The sequence below is a fragment of the Mercenaria mercenaria genome, chromosome 2 (assembly GCF_021730395.1).
Source record: "Mercenaria mercenaria strain notata chromosome 2, MADL_Memer_1, whole genome shotgun sequence".
NCBI classification, from domain to species: domain Eukaryota; kingdom Metazoa; phylum Mollusca; class Bivalvia; order Venerida; family Veneridae; genus Mercenaria; species Mercenaria mercenaria.
In genome coordinates, this window is record NC_069362.1 from 100,232,153 (window position 1) to 100,251,460 (window position 19,308).

The following is a 19,308-nucleotide window of genomic DNA, read 5'->3' on the forward strand; positions in this document are numbered from 1 at the left end:
ATTTAACGTCGCACCGACACATGATAGGTCATATGGCGACTTTCCAGCTTTAATGGTGGAGGAAGAACCCAGGTGCCCCTCTGTGCATTATCTCATCACGAGCGGGCACCTGGGTAGAACCACCGACCTTCCGTAAGCCAGCTGGATGGCTTCCTCAAATGAAGAATTCAAAGCCCCGAGTGAGGCTCGAACCCACATCGATGAGGGGCAAGTGATTTGAACTCAGCGACCTTAACCACTCAGCCACGGAGGCCCCTATTATAATATGTAATATGATTCATGTAATATAACTAACAAAAAAAATAATATCTCATTCCCCTTTTTTAATGATTTTTTCTGGCACTTTGATTTTTTTTTGGAGAGAAAAATATTAAATTGAATAAAAAGAAATCTATTTAATTTAATACATTTTATAGTCATTTACTTTATATCCTTAATAACCTTTAGTCTTCTAAATTTCTACATTGGACTGGTCCATCACTCAATTTGGGCAATACCATTTATTATCTGAAAGGGTGTTCACTGAAAATTTACTGACTGAATAGCAAACAGTGCAGATCATGATCAGACTGCATGGATGTGCAGGCTATCATGATCTACACTGGTCGCAAAGGCAGAATCAATCGTGTCCAGCATGGTAAGGGTTAAAAAGGTAAATATCAAATTATATTTAGAATTCTTCCTTCTATTAAGCTTTGTTGGAAGTTTATCAGGTACATGATTTAATATGTAAATAATTCTGTTATCATCTTTGGAAATCACCCGATAAATCCAAAATAGGACAAACATGACTATCTAACAAAAGAAAATGTTATATTTAGAAGTTCAAAAACCCGTGACAAAATACTTTTTCATCTGTATAAATTACTTTACTTCAAACTGAAACTGAATTATTGATTACACATAAAACACAGCCTTTCAACAGACATGCAAAGGATTTACATTATTAAGATTTATTTGATATAAAATGACCCCTCATTTTTCTAAAATTTAAACTTTAAAAATAACAACATGTAAAATACCTTGCTTCAGATGTCTACTTTGAAATAAGAGAAACAAATCTCAGTTAAAGTTAAAAACTAGGAGGTACATGACTATCTAACAAAAGAGAATGCTATATTTAGAATTTCAAATACTCATGGCAAAGTACTTTTTGTGCCCCCTTTCCCCACACCCCCATTTTTTTTTTAATGAGGGTGGCAGGGGATGGAGACTTAGATTTGCCCCTCCTTTTGTCTATACTTACATGTGCCGTGCATATCTAAAAGAGTATTTGACTTACAGTCATCAAACCTCATAGGATAATGTTAATCAGCATTGTGAAGTTTTGTTTGAGATTTCACTCAGCAAGGCCTGAGTTATGGCCCTTGACTTAGTCAAAACTATGCATAAAAGGACATAGAACCGTACAGGCAGATATTCCTTTAAAGAGTTTGTGTTGCGTGTTACAATTAATTCAGCATGTGACAGTGAATAAGTGCATCTGGGATTTTGTTTGGTGTATCACTTTGCAAGACCAGAGTTATGGCCCTTAACTTACTCAAATGTATGCACCAAGGGCCTAAAAGTTTGTGCTGCACATATCTCAGAAAGTATTTGACTTGGAGTTATGAAACTTTACAAGAACGTTGTTTGGCATAAGAAGCTGTTCACCTGTGGTTTTATTTGGGATTTTAAGCTTCTAAGCCCTCTCCCCCGTCACTCTGAATATTTTTTACTGATTCAGTTTCCTTTATCTTGTGTCCTTGATGATGTTCTGTAGCATCTATACCCCCATACCACCCACTGATGACTCATACCTCCCTAACTCAAGGTAATAAAAAAAGTTAACTTAGTCTTGCACTGTCAACAAGTAACATATGATCAGGTATGTACAGTGTCAGGATGTGGAAAGAACCAGAGCCCTGTTGACACAAAATCTAGTTAGCATTACTTCAAACTGAAACAACAAGTTATAATCATAAAACTACAAATGGAATTCTAAAAGTCACAGTTACCTCAACTATAACACAGGCAGATGATAATTTACAAATGTTTAAAGCACTAAGTGGATGATTCCTGGAAATATAATTCAAACTGAGACGAGTGCCATAAAACTTTATGTAAGGAGGTGCTATTATATACATGCCATGGTGTCAGCTTCTCTTTTGCATTCAAGTTAAATTTTTATGGCAAACTTCTAAATTCTGAAATACTGTCCCTGTTCTCATCAAATTTAACATGTGTTGGTCTTGGTAAGGGGCAGAGGCTTAGTTATCTTAAAGGTCAAGGTCATGAGGTCAAATATTGTAATAATGCTGGTTACAAATGTATTCTTCAAATAGACAAGTAAATATGAGCATAAGTTGTTTGTAAAACGTAATACTAAAATGATGACCTGTTACAGTTTCAAGTAAGCTGTTACCTTGGCCTCCAAAACAGGGGCTACATGAAATTTCTGGAGGCAGGCAATCATCCTATGAAGTTCGACAGCAGTAGGTGTAAGCAGTCTCCAGTCCTTTACTGGAAACCATGCGCCATGAGAAAACCAACATAGTGCGTTTGCGACCAGCATGGATCCAGACCAGCCTGCGCATCTGCGCAGTCTGGTCAGAATCCATGCTGTTCGCTTTCAAAGCCTATTGCAATTAGAGAAACTGTTAGCAAACAGCATGGATCCTGACCAGACTGCATGGATGCGCAGGCTGGTCTGGATCCATGCTGGTCGAAAACACTATATGTTGGTTTTCTCATGGCGCGGCTCATGATAAGTTATATCAACCCTGTCCATTCAGGAGAAAGCTGAGATCTTGATCATAGTCCTGCTGTGTCACTCTGTTACCCCAAAACATTAGGGCAATAAAACTGAGTTTGACAGTCAATGGTCAAGCAGTTCTACATTTACTGAACAGAGCTCACTTTCAGTTTCAGGATCATTGGTAAGAAAAAAATAGGTTCTTTTAACTTTGACATTCTGACAAAACACTAGACAGAGATCAATTTGAAGCAATTACAAACCAGAATGTGTCTGTAGGACACGGTGTGCCCCCCACTGGTACATTTGTCAAAAATAAGGGGCAATAATTCAAATGTTTGCAGTCTTAATGGGGTATAGCCTCAACAAACATTTAATGAAAAGGATTCATTATTCTAGGCCCTATACTTTTTGAGCTATGAGCATCACAAACAAAAAATCCACTATTTTGGCTATTTCAAGGGCCATAACTCTGTAATAAGAGCTAAGATTCTCAAGAAGAATGCCAAGTGTGCAAGGTCACATCACGTTAAAGACTCCAGCAAGGTTTCCTGAATTTACATCTAATACTTTTTGAGCTAGGCATTTAATTAGGTGAAAAAGTGCATTTTTTTACTATTTCAGGGGCCATAACTTTAAAAATAGGGGGTGGAGCCAGCCGAAAAATTAGAGGTGTGCAAGTTTATGTCATGATAAAGACTTATGCAAGTTTTCAACCATTTATATTAAATACTTTTTGAGCTAGGTGCGTCACAAGGTGAAAATGTACATTTTTGACTATTTCAGGGGCCATAACTCTAAAAATAGGGGGCGGACCCAAATGAAAAATAGGAGGTGCGCAAGTTCATATCATGATTAAGACTCACACAAGGTTTCATGAATCTATATCAAATACTTTTTGAGCTAGGCATGTCACAAGGTGAAAATAAGCATTTTTGACTATTTCAGGGGCCATAACTCTGAAAATAGGGGGCGGACCCAATGAAAAATAGGAGGTGCGCAAGTTCATATCATGATTAAGACTCATGCAAGGTTTCATGAATCTATATCAAATACTTTTTGAGCTAGGCATGTCATAAGGTGAAAATGTGCATTTTTGACTATTTCAGGGGCCATAACTCTGAAAATAGGGGGTGGACCCAAATGAAAAATAGGAGGTGCGCAAGTTCATATCATGATTAAGACTCATGCAAGGTCATGAATCTATATCAAATACTTTTTGAGCTAGGCGTGTCACAAGGTAAAAATGTGCATTTTTGACTTTTTCAGGGGCCATAACTCTGAAAATTGGGGGCAGAGCCAGACGAAAAATAGGAGGTGCGCAAGTTCATATCATGATAAAGACTCATGCAAGGTTTCATCAATTTATATCAAATACTTTTTGAGCTAGGCGCGTCACGAACTTCAGACGGACGGACACACGGATAAGACCAAATCTATGGGGGGGGGGGGGGGGGGGGGGGGGGGCGGGGGGGTCACAAAAATATAGTCTAATAAATTAATTTGGCAAGAGTGCCAGCAGGATCATTTTTTATGGATACCATTAATTTTGTAAAAGGTCTGACAGTCAATAAATAACTGGTCACACTATTAAGCTGATTGTATTAGGCTTGATGGTCAGAGGCCATTGTCTCCAGTTATTGACGAAACTTTTTCCAGTCTTAGACTTTTGACCTACTGATTCCTAAACTGGGATCAATTACTGACAACAGAAGCTCATCCTTTAAAGCTTGTCAGTAAGGTCTAACACTGGGCAAAAAAAGTTTAAGCCTTGAGGTTACTGTAACATTGACCTACACAGACCACAAAACAATTAACAAGGCCACCTACTGACCACTAGTAGTTAAAGTTCTGTGGATGCTGTCATGCTAACTGCTGTAGCCCCAAGCAGTCCTCAGTCATTTAGAACAGTCTTCAGTGTTATATACTTCTAATATGATAATAAAAACAATTAGGAAGCCAGAACAAAAAAAAAATTTGATGAATATTAATCTACCACCAGTTTCATTGTATTGCAGCATACATGAAACTTGGTCACACTATATAATCTGTTTATGAAAATGTCTTACTGTGAAACAATACAATCAGATGACTTAAATCATCTATATATGGTATGAGACATGTTTAACGAAGGCATGTGATTTTTTTTATTCATACTTGTGAAAGTTCAAAATACAAACTATTATTTCCTGTTTCTCTGGTTTATAAAAAAAAAAATAAACAAAGAAATAGGATGTTAAAGGGAGATTTAACTTGCTAAACGTGTGACAATATATAAAAAAGTATTTGCAAATAACAGATCTACCTCCTTTTTTACCTGTTTTTGTGAAGCATTTTTATGCCACATTTATGTATTCAAAGCAGTTTCTAAAGACTACTTTGTGCAGATTAAATACAGTCTGTCAGTCAGTTACAGAAAGGAACAAAATTGGCCTTTTTAAACAGGTTAATTGTTGCTAAAAAACGGTTGGCATTAAAATGGGAAATACTTGTATTTTCCAGGACAGTGGGAAATTCTGAGAATTCCCAGGAAATTTTAGGAATTATGAGTACTGGGAAATTTGCAAAAATTGGTTCTTCCAAGTTAAATGTAAATTGGATAATTGTAATTTGTCACAATACAATAATATATCTTTGCATGTACCTAAGAACTTTCTTGTTGATGCTGTTGTTAAACTGTTAATGGAAAATTATAGACTTGTCAATGGCAACAGTTTATCAATAGCGAGGTTGGTAGTTCAGGTGTTGGTAGAAATAAGTTTAAAAACCTACTGTATCTTTAAAAGTGAGTTCTGTGTAGAACCTGACTGTCGTATGATATTACCACCATTACAGGCAAATTAATGAAAAACCAAAAAAGTCATTATTAACTTAATTTACCACTTTCATAGTACTAAGTCAGCTTTGGTTTGGAAACAGAATGTGAAAAAGTATTTTGAATGAAATTATATCGAGTTGTTAGATGTATTATTTGCAGTAGTCAGTAAAACACTTTTAAGTGTATGGACAAGTAGGTGTCTGTGGCTGTTCAAAACCTGTGTACAAGAACAAGTGAATAGTTCCACTAAAAATAGTGGTTAAGTAACCTTTTATTTTTGTTATTTTCTTGTGATATTCCTTGTATACAAATTACCGGGATATATATATCGCGAATGTCCTGTTTTGACACTTAACATGCAAAGCATTTTTCTCTCATTGTTTATGCCCACTGTGCTTAGATTTTTATAAAAACTATTTTTGAAAATTAGTGTCTTTCTTTTTATTTCATACTGATCTTAGAAATTAATTTATTTATTTATTTGGGTTTTACGGCGCACCAACACAGTATAGGTTATATGGCGCCAAACAGGACTACAAATTTTGGTTCCACATCTCATTTACATCGAAATAAAAACATGAGGTATGGAATCAAAATTTGCACACCTGCTGGAATCACAGAGTTACTGCAAAACCATTAAAGAACCTAACTAAGTGACTGGTCGTTATGGTTAATCTTTGCAATTTTTTTCTGCTAATTTTCAATGAAGACGCTTATTTCTGCCATATCTGTTTCATATTTAGTTTGACCAGTATTGTAAAATAGAAATTTTAATGCTTTCTTTGTCTCAGATCAATTGAACAACTTCTTTAGATTGAAAGTTGAAATTCACGGTAATAGATATATGCCAGAAAATGCTAAAATTCCCCACCTCTGTTCTTTGAACGACGAAAGTGGAACTTCTACCAGGTATTTTGACCAATTTTTTGCCAAAAGTCTAAAGCTAAAATATAAATTAATTTAACTGAATAAAATTTATCCTTTCATACAATCATTTTGTTATAAATAGAGTCCACTGAATATTATAAGACTCGCGGTAATTGGTATATGCCTGTTTCTTGTCGATCCGAGCTTTATCATCGATTCGAGGCCTTGTGTTTTAGTAAAATGCATGCCCATGTAACATGTTCTTCCATCAGAAACTTGTGTCATTTACATTTTAAAATGCCTTGGAAAATATTAGTCATGAAACCACTGAAAATTGAGTAAATACCTGTTTTAATATTTTGCATAAAAAATTGCTTATTTCAAAAGGAAATTACATAGTGGGTAATATTGTGAGCCCAAATTTCAAATTTAAAAAGCATCCTGAGCATATTTCGACTGTTGTAACAAGTGAACAAGAATTCAATCTTGATAGAAATTTGCTTTATGGAAATAGACTGTGCAAACATTAACACTTATTGACCTACCAAACAAAGGGCTTGAATCGATGAGAAAGTTTTAAAATGATGTGGAGTTTGACCTCCTTCAGTCTTGTGCAAAAAAGTACATGTAAAAGATGATAACATTGTAATTCTTAATGTCCATTGTTAAATGCAAATATTTTTGTAACAACAAACAAAAATTATTTAACTGAACAGGTTTACAAAAATATGCACACCCCTAAAAGATTTAAGAGGCTCGAATCAAGGAGAAAGCAGCACACCCAGTAAACAGTTTCATCTGTGTCGAAAGCATAAAAATTTTATCAGCTCCCACTGAAATGCATGGATACCCATGTCAATTAAAATCATGGTATAACATGTTTTAGAATTCCCAATTCAGTGTAGCCAATACCCAATTCAAACCAAAATGATGGGGTATTACCTAATTCATTCTACCTGTAGGATGATTTTGGGCTCTGTAGAAAAGACTTTAAGGTCCTTTTTAAGGCCCTCTTCTTGCAGACTTTATTTATGACCATATTACTGCAAGTTCTCAAAACAAATTTGGTAGTTGTGTTGGTAACAGATAGCGTACTTAACCTTTAGCCTGCTGGCGGCAAGTGATTCTGCTTTTGCGACCAGTGCAGACCAAGATCAGCCTGCACATCCGTGCAGGCTGATCTTTGTATGCACTGTTTGCTATTCAGTCTGTAAAGTTTCAGTGAACACCTCTTTGAATAATAAACGTTTTTGTTCAAATTCAATTGTGGACTAGTTCATTTTAGAAATTTAGCTGGCTAAAGGGTAATTACAAACAGTCGTCCCATGACAACATCTATGCTGGTCTCAAAAATGGTACAGTATGTCTCCCTGCCAGTGATGGTCAAGCCTAATTTTGAAACTATGGACATCCTTGGCATCAACTACTTCTTGAGGTAACCAATTCCACATGTCGATCACTCTACGTGAAAACTGATTTTGATAAAAAGTTGTTCTACAACGGGGCTCTTCAAGTTTTAAGTTGTGTCCTCTTGTAGATGATGAATAACAGAAAAATTTCTCAAAGGTGCAGTCTTCTATATGACCTTTTCTCATTATTCCGAGCCCCTTAACCTGTATTTCAGTTCTTGTCAGTAATAGATTTAAGTTTCAAAAGAGTTTTTGCTATAGTTTGATACCCTAACATTTATTTAAACTTAAAAGATTCCCATGAAGAAAAATTCTAAGGAATGTTGTCGATGAATAATCCAGGCTTTTATGTGATGACCCTCACCCTCTGAAACAGCCAGGTGCTTTCTCGTTGAACCAAGACTTGTGATCATTTGTACTAGCTCGCAAAAGCTACTGGAGGCTTATTTTTTAAAAGTTCTGTTTTTGAAATTAAGAACAGATATAACTGTGTTTGTGGACCAAACATTTTTACAATTTATAAGTGGTTACTCTTTCCAATAAGAAGGTTATATATCACCCCCGTTATTCTAGTTAAGCAAAATTTGTGCCAAAATTTTCTGTCGTGTATATTTCTATTTTAATGTGAAAAATACTATTTTCTTTTTATTATCTTTAATATTCATAAGGTTTGCCACAACATGCATAAAATTTAGAAGCAGGAAATAGCTTCAAGTGCAAATTTTCTATAGGCTCGGATCTGTAGTGATAGTAGGTTTATAGGCCACTTCCAACAGCCTTGCTGTTGGGTTAACCCTTTAGCGACGTGGTTAGAGTGTCTGCCTATGGATCACGAGGTCTGGGGTACGAGCCCCAGTAGGGACCTTGGTATTTTCTCTCCCAGGGTTTACTTTAATTGTGTTCAAAGTGTTTGACAGACTAATGTGGTGGGCATGGAGTGTCATTCTGGAGAGCTGGTAAGCTCTTTAAAGTAAAGGGGGAGAAGTATAGTAATAGTAGGTTTATAGGTCACTGCCAACAGCCTTGTTGTTGGGTTAACCCTTTCGCAACGTGTTAGAGTGTCCGTCTACGGATCACGAGGTCTGGGGTTCAAGTCCCAGTAGGGACCTTGGTATTTTCTCTCCCAGGGTTTACTTTAGAGCACTGGGAAGGCTTGGAATTACGAGAAAGAGGCATACTTCAGGTAGAGCACACACAGTAATTAACAGATCATATATAAATCAATATATCACCTGTAAATTTATATATCAACACATCTTTTAATCAATATATTAGTAAGTAAAATTGTTTAAAAAAAATTCACAGTCAAATCCGCACCATAAAACGCACATCCGGGGTTTATTTTTGTTTACACCTGCACATTTGTGAAGGTAATTTCAACTTTGAACGCTGCGAATTTTGCCTTTGGGGACATATTTTCAAAGAACTATACAAGTGAAGGACTTCAGGATTATATATCCCAGAAAAAGCAAAAATAAGTCTACAATTTGTTTCTCTGCCTTTCTTTCAATTCACCGGAACGGCGGAAGCATTTTGATGTTGACTGGTACTTTTCCATCATTTATTTTAACAAGCGCCGTGATTGATGCTGACAAAGAGATATGCTATTCATTACTAAGAAGCTGCTGATGAAACTGAATGATGATGTTAAACCAGTCAATCGTGACCTTCACCTCAGAAAAGAAAGGTAGTGGCTAGTGAACCGTCACCGGTGCAGCAGACCCGAGGTCTAGTGCACCGTCACCGGTGCAGCAGACCTGAGGTCTAGTGCACCGTCATTTTTGTTATATATAAAATATAGCCTTTCTTTGAAGTATAATTATAACATCTTGTCACCAGTAATATGTATGACCATTATTAAAAGAATGAAGTAAGATAAACCTTGATTTACCTTTTAATTTACTGATTTACCTCAACACGCTGATCTTCATTCTTCGGCAATCTTTATTGTTTTTCACAGTTTTAATCATGGATTTCGTGAGATGTAGCTATTGTAATCAATAATTCAATAATATAACAAATATTGGAATTATAAACAGTTTTCACTGTGCATGTACATTATAAAATATTTGCTTGCAAGATGTCAATATTTCCGAATTTACGGTCCCATGACATAATAAATCTGAAATCAAGATCGAATTTCAATTTTGATATGTATACTTACATATATATCCAAATACAGACAATAATTATTTTTATATATTCGACTTAAATTGACAAAAAATATATGGTATTCATGAAAATTAAAAAAAAATCAAAGAAATTCATTCTGTCATTCGGAAATATCTTAGTAAATGACGGATACTAACGTTGCCGAAGAACGAAGATCAGCGCTTGAGGTAAAGCCATAAATTAACAAGTAAGTCAAGGTATATCTTACTTCATTCTTTTAATTATGTTCTTGCTTATTACTGGTGAAAATATCTTTCAATTAAACTTTACATAAAGGCTATGTTTTATATATATTTAAAATGACGGTGCACTAGACCTCAGGTCTGCTGCACCGGTGACGGTGCACTAGACCACGGGTCTGCTGCACCGGTGACGGTTCACTAGCCACTGCCGAAAAGAAAGGAGAAGAATTTCGACATTATTAGTTCAATAAGTTATATTTTGACATATTCATAGCATTTGAAACTGTTAAACATGCATATGTGGTTTAATACAGATATGCTAATGCAGTTTTTTTTACAAACGCATCATGTCAAACATTTGTTTTAATCATAAAATGAAAATTTACAGTTTTTTGTTCTGTCTCCATCATTGAATTCTTTGCGGAAATTATATGCATTAGAAAATAACGGTTATGAAGCGACTGATATATTGATTAAAAGATGTGTTGATATTTAAATTTACAGGTGATATATTGATTTATGTATTATCTGTTAATTACTGTGTGTGCTCTACCTGTATCCTAGAGTAATCGTTTTTCGCGCACCTAACTATTTGCGATCGATTTTCTAATGAAGAATAGGAGGCCTGAAATATACTACATTTTAATTATCTTTGCTAATCATATTTTAGTCCGTAGCAATGTTTACGTACCTTACAAAACTTGGGAAATCCCCTCTAGCTTGTCATAATGCTGTCTGTCCAATATGGCGGAGGTCAGAATTACGTCATCATTATTCGCGCACTGCATGGCAAGTGTAATATGTGGTCCAATTCCCGCGGAAATGTTATGACATGTGCCGAAATTTTGCAGTAAATAAATCTTACGAATTTTAGTTGAAATGTCATCTTAAAAGATAAGTTTATAAATGCATACAATTAAGATTCAAACTGTCAACAGAATTAATGATAGATAAATGTTTAAACAAGAAACAAAATTTACACGTTTTTTCTTTGTTTATGCCATAACTACTCGTCTATGATGGTACAATATACACCATATGGTATGGACAGTTAAAAGTGTCCTTCCCACGCAGCCTGACTATTACAACAATATTTCAAATGTGTCTAGTGTCTGCAATCGTCAAACATGCTCTGGCCCCGCTATGTAAAATAGTATTTGACTTGCTATCTGTGATATAAGGGCCGCATTCCATATCTGCGCTGTACAACAGTTAGCATTCATTAATATGCAAATAACAGTCACATGATCCGGGCGTCCTTGGATGTCGGCTCAAGCAGAAACAGCTGTCAAAATTTTTCGTGGTCAATATTTTATTTTCTGGACAGATTTTCGAGAAGCTGTTTTGGAATTAGTAAAAATAGAGGTGAATCTATCCAATCATGCAAATGTTACGATAACCTATCGGAAAAGACTTGACTTTCCGCATTTTTTGTTTCGGGATGGCGCTTTCGTGTTTACCTTTTGCAGAAACACCTCTTATGACGTCATACGTTTATGCGTACACAAATGGGATACCGGAACAAGTCATTATTGATGTGCGCGAAAAACGATTACTCTACGATACTTGTCAAGATATTCAAAAGATTTACTAATTCTGGAACCCAAAATAACTTCTGTATCAGAAGTCATGTTAGAACACAGGCCTTGATGACACTGGCTCCAAGATACTAAAATAAGCCATTAAACACAATCCACCAACATTTATAAAACACAATCTACCAACGTGCCTGACTTTTTGTTTCACTTTCAGTCTGACTCTAAGTGAAAATATGATTCATAATCACCTGACGTAAACAATTTTATTTTTCAGGAAGAATTTAACTAAAATTGAAAAAATAAACTGTTCCTACCTATTGGCAAAAGGACTAAAGCCACAAGAAGATGCATGACATTAAATGCGTCTGTAATTGCTATGAAATCCCTGTATGTTTTCCTTCTTTCTCAAAATAAAATATCATGTGATAATTTTTTATCACGTGATCAAACGCATAAAGAACCTAACGCAACTAAATTACTGACAAAAAATACAAGAGCCTAAAATTATTGAACTACCAACAAGACAAGTTTCAAGGCACATACATTTGCTCATCACTAGTGTGGATACTACATCGCTGTTTCGTATTACTCTTGCGTTCATAAAAAACAAAGACAACTATCAAACAGGGGATGCCACGTTACCAAAAACGCAGCCTCCCCAAAACGAAACCCACAGCACACACACACACATACACATACACGCGCACACACAAAGTCAACACACTAGGACAAACGGACACACTAGCCTTGGAACGGTCAGTGGCAAAAACACCACTGGGGAGCTTAAACCGGTTTATGGTGCGCACCCTGGTAAACCTCACTCTTACCCCCACCATGTTCCAAAGACACGGGACAGTGTAAATAAAAGTAATCCCCTCCAGGTGAATCTCTAACACACGTAATGGAAACAAAAAGGCATGGCATGTAAAACACAAAAATGCCCGTGTATAAATATATAAAAAGCAAACCTTTAGAACCAAAAACGTATGTACTCAATGCCTTTTCAGAAGACAGAGCAACAAGAGAAACACCCTTAAGGGCCCGACGAAACAGGCCAGAAGACAGATATCAAAACAGTTCAGTCCTGGTAGGATTTAAAAACTGCTCATCATAGAGTCCTCCCCCTCTTCCGTCAGACACAATCAAAGAGGTAAGCGTAGTGTCCAACTGTAAACGGGTTGAACACTAAACATGCGGTATGTCTCAAAACAGTTGGGTCGTAACCTCTTTTAATAAAACGTTTTATAATTTTACCAAATACATTTAGAAAATTACCATGACCCAAGATCTTACGAAGTTTGTAAACCACATCCCGATAAAAAACGGGTTTAGAAATACCTTCTCGCATAAGTGTCTTTAAATTACTATTGAATTTTAAAACTAAATAAGAATTACGATAGTAAAATTTAACAAAATATTTACCACAGATGTGGATGAGGCCTCAAACGGGGCAATTAATTCCATTAATATCTCAGTTAGTCCGAGTAGTTTTCCGGACCTTTCATTGTAACAGTTGTAACCTTTCTGTTAAAGCAAACATTTCCGAATTCGTTATATATATTCAAAATTAAAACATAATTCTAAGGCATGATGACGATTTGAAAAGTATATTTCAAGAATTTAACAAATACTAGATTTATATAATACGCTCATTACAGTTACGTATAATTACGATTGAATGACGTTTGCAACGTCACGCTAAATGAGGGGACGTATTTAACGGACTGGTAATATTACAAAAAAAATTAAGAACTTTTAATATAATTAACAGCTATTTTAAAAAAAAAAAAGACCAAGACCGGTCTCAAAATTGGTAGTCTAACGCCCGGACCACTCGGGCATGGACACTGCTGCTAAAGATTTGATTGATAGACGGTATCGTAGGCAAATCCCTAACTATTTTGTTTCCAATTTTTAATCGATAATTTAATGCCGTAGTATAGTGAATAGGTCGATTTTTCTGACTTTCGTTGTTTTATTTTATTACCATCGGAATGTTTTTACTCTATCGTCTGTAAATGGGAGCATCAATTGACTGGTGTTTAACTTCAAGGGGTCTCAATTTCTGCGCATGCGCACTGCAACTGGAATTCCACTGCAGTTGACGATCTCTTGTGTAAACATTACATGGAAGTAAGTTAAAACAACCGGGATATTCAAATAATAATTAAGTTCGGCAATGCTAGGTTTTTGCTGCTATGCAAAGGCAACAAAGGTCTAGATGATATGATATTGTTACCCAGATGCTTTACGACGGCGTACAGTCTATACTGCAAGAAATGTAAAAGGTCCGGAAAACTAGTTGGGTCCGGAAACTACTGGGAAACCAGTATGGTACGATGGTACGATGGTAAAATGTCGATGTACCATCGTACCATCGCGTTTTCACCATCGACCCATCGTGCCATCGCGTTTTCATCATCGTACCATCGTGCCATCGCGTTTTTACCATCGTACCATCGCGTTTTCACCATCGTGCCATCGCGTTACCATCATCGTACGATCGTGGTTGCACCATCGTACCATCTCGTTTTCACCATCGTACCATCGCGTTTTCGCCATCGTGCCATCGCGTTATCATCATCGTACCATCGTGGTTTCATCATCGTACCATCGCGTTTTCACCATCGTACCATCGCGTTTTCACCATCGTACCATCGCCTTCCGGTTAGAAATGCATAGTCCCGTACACTTGTATTTTTGTCAACAATAGATAAAATAGAATGTATCTCAATGTATTTTGTGAGACGAAATTTACCATTTAGATTCTGCTATTTTGCAAAATGTTTTACAAAATGTTCAGTGCTCAGTTCATTAAAACTGTAAAAGCGTCAAGGCCACGTCCTTTGTATTTTATGTATGCATGAAAGTAAATAAAAAAGCTGGGTGTAATAGTCACATGGTATTATTCAAACTCAGCTTATTCTTGTTAGGATGTGGAAGGTACATATAGTAGTGCAATGTGAAAATGAGATTGTATCAAGCCTGTATTTTACTGACAAATATACTGTACCACTGCGCATGACCACCGGAAGGCGATGATACGATGGTGAAAACGCGATATAACATTGACATTTCACCATCGTACCATCGCACCATCGCGATTTCATCATCGTCAATTATTTTTGGGTCATCGATTTCTTCCTCACTGAATTAAAAGTGATCTAATTCAAGAACGGGTTAATGTATTACAAAACCGTGGAATACTTTTATAGATCACTCTTCAAAGAAACAGACTGCCATTTTTTATGCAATTTCCTTCATAAATAAAGGAATTGACTCACTTCAAACACTTTCAAAGTTGTGAATTTTGGTTTTGAGAAAAAGACGAAAATGTGTTTTCTGAATTTTATCCTGAGACTCCTCGATTCTTCCTCAAAGACTGAACTTCTTTTATTTTTCTGCCAACGAATCAGACTATTTCATTCTTAATTCTATGTACGACAGTTTTAACATTATTAATAATTATTCACCAAAATAGGCCTCTCTACCAAGACAGACAGTCAAAATCCGTTATATTTACCTGGTGAAAATCACCCATATAATTTCGGTTACATCAAAGCAATATAACTCCCATTAACGTTCCCTCTATGGCATTGGATGACCACATTATAATAATTGAGATTCAGGAAATCAAATTGCTTCGCTGATAGTCCAGAAATACCCTGTCTATAAATTTATAGCCTAGCTGTTCTTTTCAGAAAGGTGTTATTGTAAACAAATGTCAAATATTTACTATTTATCCTGGAAATTCATCAAATAAAGGTTTTATATTTGAACTTGTAGTTTCATTTCTTTTGGCATCTGATAGAGTAAAGTATGATGAATTTATATTAAATAAATACAGAAAATGTCCAAAAATTGCCAATTCGCCCCTTAGAGTATCCTTAACTGTTATATTTTCTGGGTCACTTGGATCACGGAATTCATTCAATATGGTGTCGGCCCAGTACAATTTCTCCTTCTTTGCTGTATAGTAAAACAAGCAATTTTGGACATGGATTGTGAATTTCACAACAAAATTGCAGCATTGACAGCTCTGTATTTCTGAAGAGTAATACTATCCCAGTCAATATATCACAGAAAAACACCATCATCAACGATGAACTTTTTTGCTACACATCAAAGTATCTAGTCCATGTTTAAATTTCCCACTCACATCTGTCATGGCCACCAGTCTGGTGTAGTTTTTTAATCCTTCCGCACAGAAATGTAATCCTGAAAAACACACAAAACAACTGTTAAAGACATCAGAAATAACAAAAAATGTACACAGTATCAATAAATACATTTGGAATATAACATGTCAAAGTAGGGATAGCGTTAAATTGGGAACTTCAAAATTTCAAAGAACTACTTTCTAGGATACAACGACCCGGAAGTACTTCTATACCGGGGTGACACCTAAATCTTATCAAATTTTTAATTTAGCCAAATTTTTCCCACAAAATCTTGTAACTTAGGGTTTTGCGAGAAAAGTTACACAAGACATTGTCATCGCAAAGAAAATTTTGTACCGCAGAAACATTTCAAACATTAGACCTACTTTGCGGAGAAATTGGCTCGGAAACCGGAATTTTGAAGAAAAAAGGCACATTACAAAATTTGCCTTCCTTCTGAAAATTTTAATCAGATTTTCATGAAATCAACTGTGATATCACTAGTTAATGCTTATAGTATGTTTTATGTAACTTTAAGCTTATTTATTTTGAAAAATGATGTATCAAAATGAGTATTTACTTTAAAAATATGCAATTTTTAGTAAAAAATGCATAATTTACCCACTACAATTGCAGAAAAATGAAACTTTTAATGATTGAAAGACCAGAACCCACAAGCAAACACCAATATGTGATTATATTTATGACAATTACTGGAAGTAAAACAGATCAATACATCACAGACTATCTTAAAGTGAATTATTTCTTCGACTAAGCCAGGCAATGCCTGAAACGTCAAATGCAAAACCGATCCGCACCATCTTGGAAGCAGGCAAGTGCGGAAGGTCAAGAACTCCAACTGGAGCCAGACACAGCTCAGGGTACCCCTGAAACTGTCAAGCAGTTACTGACAAGGCTACAGTTCTGACTAAAGACATTAGGACCAGAGGGAAATGCACCGGTGGAAAATGTAAATCGCTTACCGAAAACTAGCCGTCATTTTGCGGTGTTACACTGGGAATCACAGCTTCTGCCCGCTCGACTTAATAGGTTGGTCTGGTTTATGGGTAGCTGCTGACTGGCTGTATGATTCTTAATTCCTACTGACGTATGGAATTCATCGCCTGCAAATGACAAAAGAAAGATCATGAACCGGTGTCGGCCTTTCTTGAGAAACAACTGAGTGTGTGTGTGTATAGTTCTAAGTGTGATCAGGAACACCTGTAGAAAAAAAGTGACATAATATTCACAGATTGGTACCATCTATCATGTCTTTATCATTCTGATATCAACTGGTTCAGGAACTTTACAGGAAGTCTGTCATTAAAACACTGCAACTGAATAATTTTCTACATATATGTTAGCTGAAATAGTGAAAAGAATATTAAAATAAGTATTACCAGACAACCTCTTTCAGCACAAACAACAAAGTATCTGAAATGCACATTTAAAAGAATTGAAACACATAAATGCTATGAAAAAACAACATACAGAAAAACATGAATAAAAGTCCCAACAGGAAAAGTCCTATCTAAAGAATGAAGTAGAATGAATCGAGCAAAACTGAAATACAAATACCGCCAAGTTGTGTTTCCAGTTGGTACCAAGACAAATACATATTAAGGAAACTGCATGAGGCCGACCCAGGAAATCAGCCCGGTTAAATAGTTTCTTAGTAACACAGACCTGCGTTGTAAACCTGAAAAGCAAATCAGAATAGAAGCATCCCATTCAAGGCAGAATGTATCTGACGGCCTGATGCGGGCTGAAGCTGAAAGCTCGGAATATGTTCTAAACTGAAAAAACAAATGAATAAATAAAATAATACACAAACAACAACAACAACTATTTTATCACACTGAAGCAACCTCCATGTAATTCCCTGTGTAATACAACCAATGTCCTGTCAGTGTAAAGAAAACTTGTTATACATTAATAATGCCGACAAATGCACTCGGCACATCGGTAAGCAATGTCCTTCAATGCCAAAATGCCGGTAGCACATTGGATTTGACTGAAATGAGAAAAATAATTATTTCGTGTAATATTAGTTATGCGTCTCATACGCAAGGGAACGAACATTCACGCAATTTCTTTATATCATATATGAGACACCTGCTGACTGGCTTTAACATCAGTGTAATAACACCGTGACTGGTTCGAGATCCAGGCCCGACAAGCATTTCTGAGTCTCTCCGACTCTTGTTACGAAACCGACTATAGCCTCAATTAACCCATCCGGTCCAAAATGTACAGCTTCCATACATACGACACTGTTCATCCATGGTCTATTGCGGCACTATGTAACATGTTCACATATATATACTTATAAATTCTTCGGAAAAGAGACCCTATGCGAAATCTGGAACAACTGATACGTATTAGACCTTCCTGGCGAAATAGAATTTTTTTTTTAAAAAATTTAAGAAATTTAAATTTATATTTTTTTCTTAAAATTAAAGTGAAAAACTATGTGTCTTCTTTTTATATAGCCTTTTTAAAGCTTCCTGCTTGTTCAGTGTCTTTGCACTATAGTAGAAGACTGACAAATCAAGAGGAGACAACTTTTACTCAAATTTCAAAGAAAATTCAACTACTGAATTTTTAAAATTTGAATAAAATTAAAATTTCACAAACCTTGGAAATATCCTTTTAGCCACTGATTTGTATTGTTATCAGCTACTAGTGTATGAAGTTTCATGACTGTAAACCCTATGGTTGCTGAGATATTCCACTTTCTGAATTTGCCATATAGGTGTCGGCCCAGTACAATTTCTCCTTCTTTGCTGTATAGTAAAACAAGCAATTTTGGACATGGATTGTGAATTTCACAACAAAATTGCAGCATTGACAGCTCTGTATTTCTGAAGAGTAATACTATCCCAGTCAATATATCACAGAAAAACACCATCATCAACGATGAACTTTTTTGCTACACATCAAAGTATCTAGTCCATGTTTAAATTTCCCACTCACATCTGTCATGGCCACCAGTCTGGTGTAGTTTTTTAATCCTTCCGCACAGAAATGTAATCCTGAAAAACACACAAAACAACTGTTAAAGACATCAGAAATAACAAAAAATGTACACAGTATCAATAAATACATTTGGAATATAACATGTCAAAGTAGGGATAGCGTTAAATTGGGAACTTCAAAATTTCAAAGAACTACTTTCTAGGATACAACGACCCGGAAGTACTTCTATACCGGGGTGACACCTAAATATCTATGTAATAGAGTTCCGCGTAAGCCGGTGCTAGGGATCACGAGCGGTGTTGCACTTTCCATTACCTCTCATAAACAGACTCGGTCAAACGAGTTTGCTATTATTTTGCTTGATTGCATTCTATGCTTCCAATGGATCTTCATATAGATTTTATTACAGGATGCTTTCATGCTGATTGTTGAAGGGCAGTTAAATATTT

At 35.9% G+C, this 19,308-nt stretch overlaps 1 protein-coding gene and 1 long non-coding RNA gene across 2 annotated transcripts in view; both read right to left on the reverse strand.

The window, feature by feature from the left end:
- The window catches only part of LOC123564714 (uncharacterized), a 135,326-nt gene extending 123,136 nt beyond the window's left edge, over positions 1 to 12,190 (reverse strand). The window contains exon 1 of the mRNA XM_053527499.1: positions 12,035 to 12,190. Coding sequence (XP_053383474.1) covers positions 12,035 to 12,071 — 37 coding nt within the window. The 5' untranslated portion in view covers positions 12,072 to 12,190. The remainder of the gene's footprint in view (positions 1 to 12,034) is intronic.
- A 3,480-nt stretch (positions 12,191 to 15,670) lies between these two features.
- LOC128548669 (uncharacterized) lies at positions 15,671 to 19,083 on the reverse strand. The gene is made up of 3 exons (XR_008367217.1): positions 18,518 to 19,083; positions 16,864 to 17,004; positions 15,671 to 15,938 (listed from the first exon to the last, which is right to left on the reverse strand). It is a non-coding gene; the product is annotated as an uncharacterized LOC128548669 (long non-coding RNA).
- Positions 19,084 to 19,308: the final 225 nt, after the last annotated feature.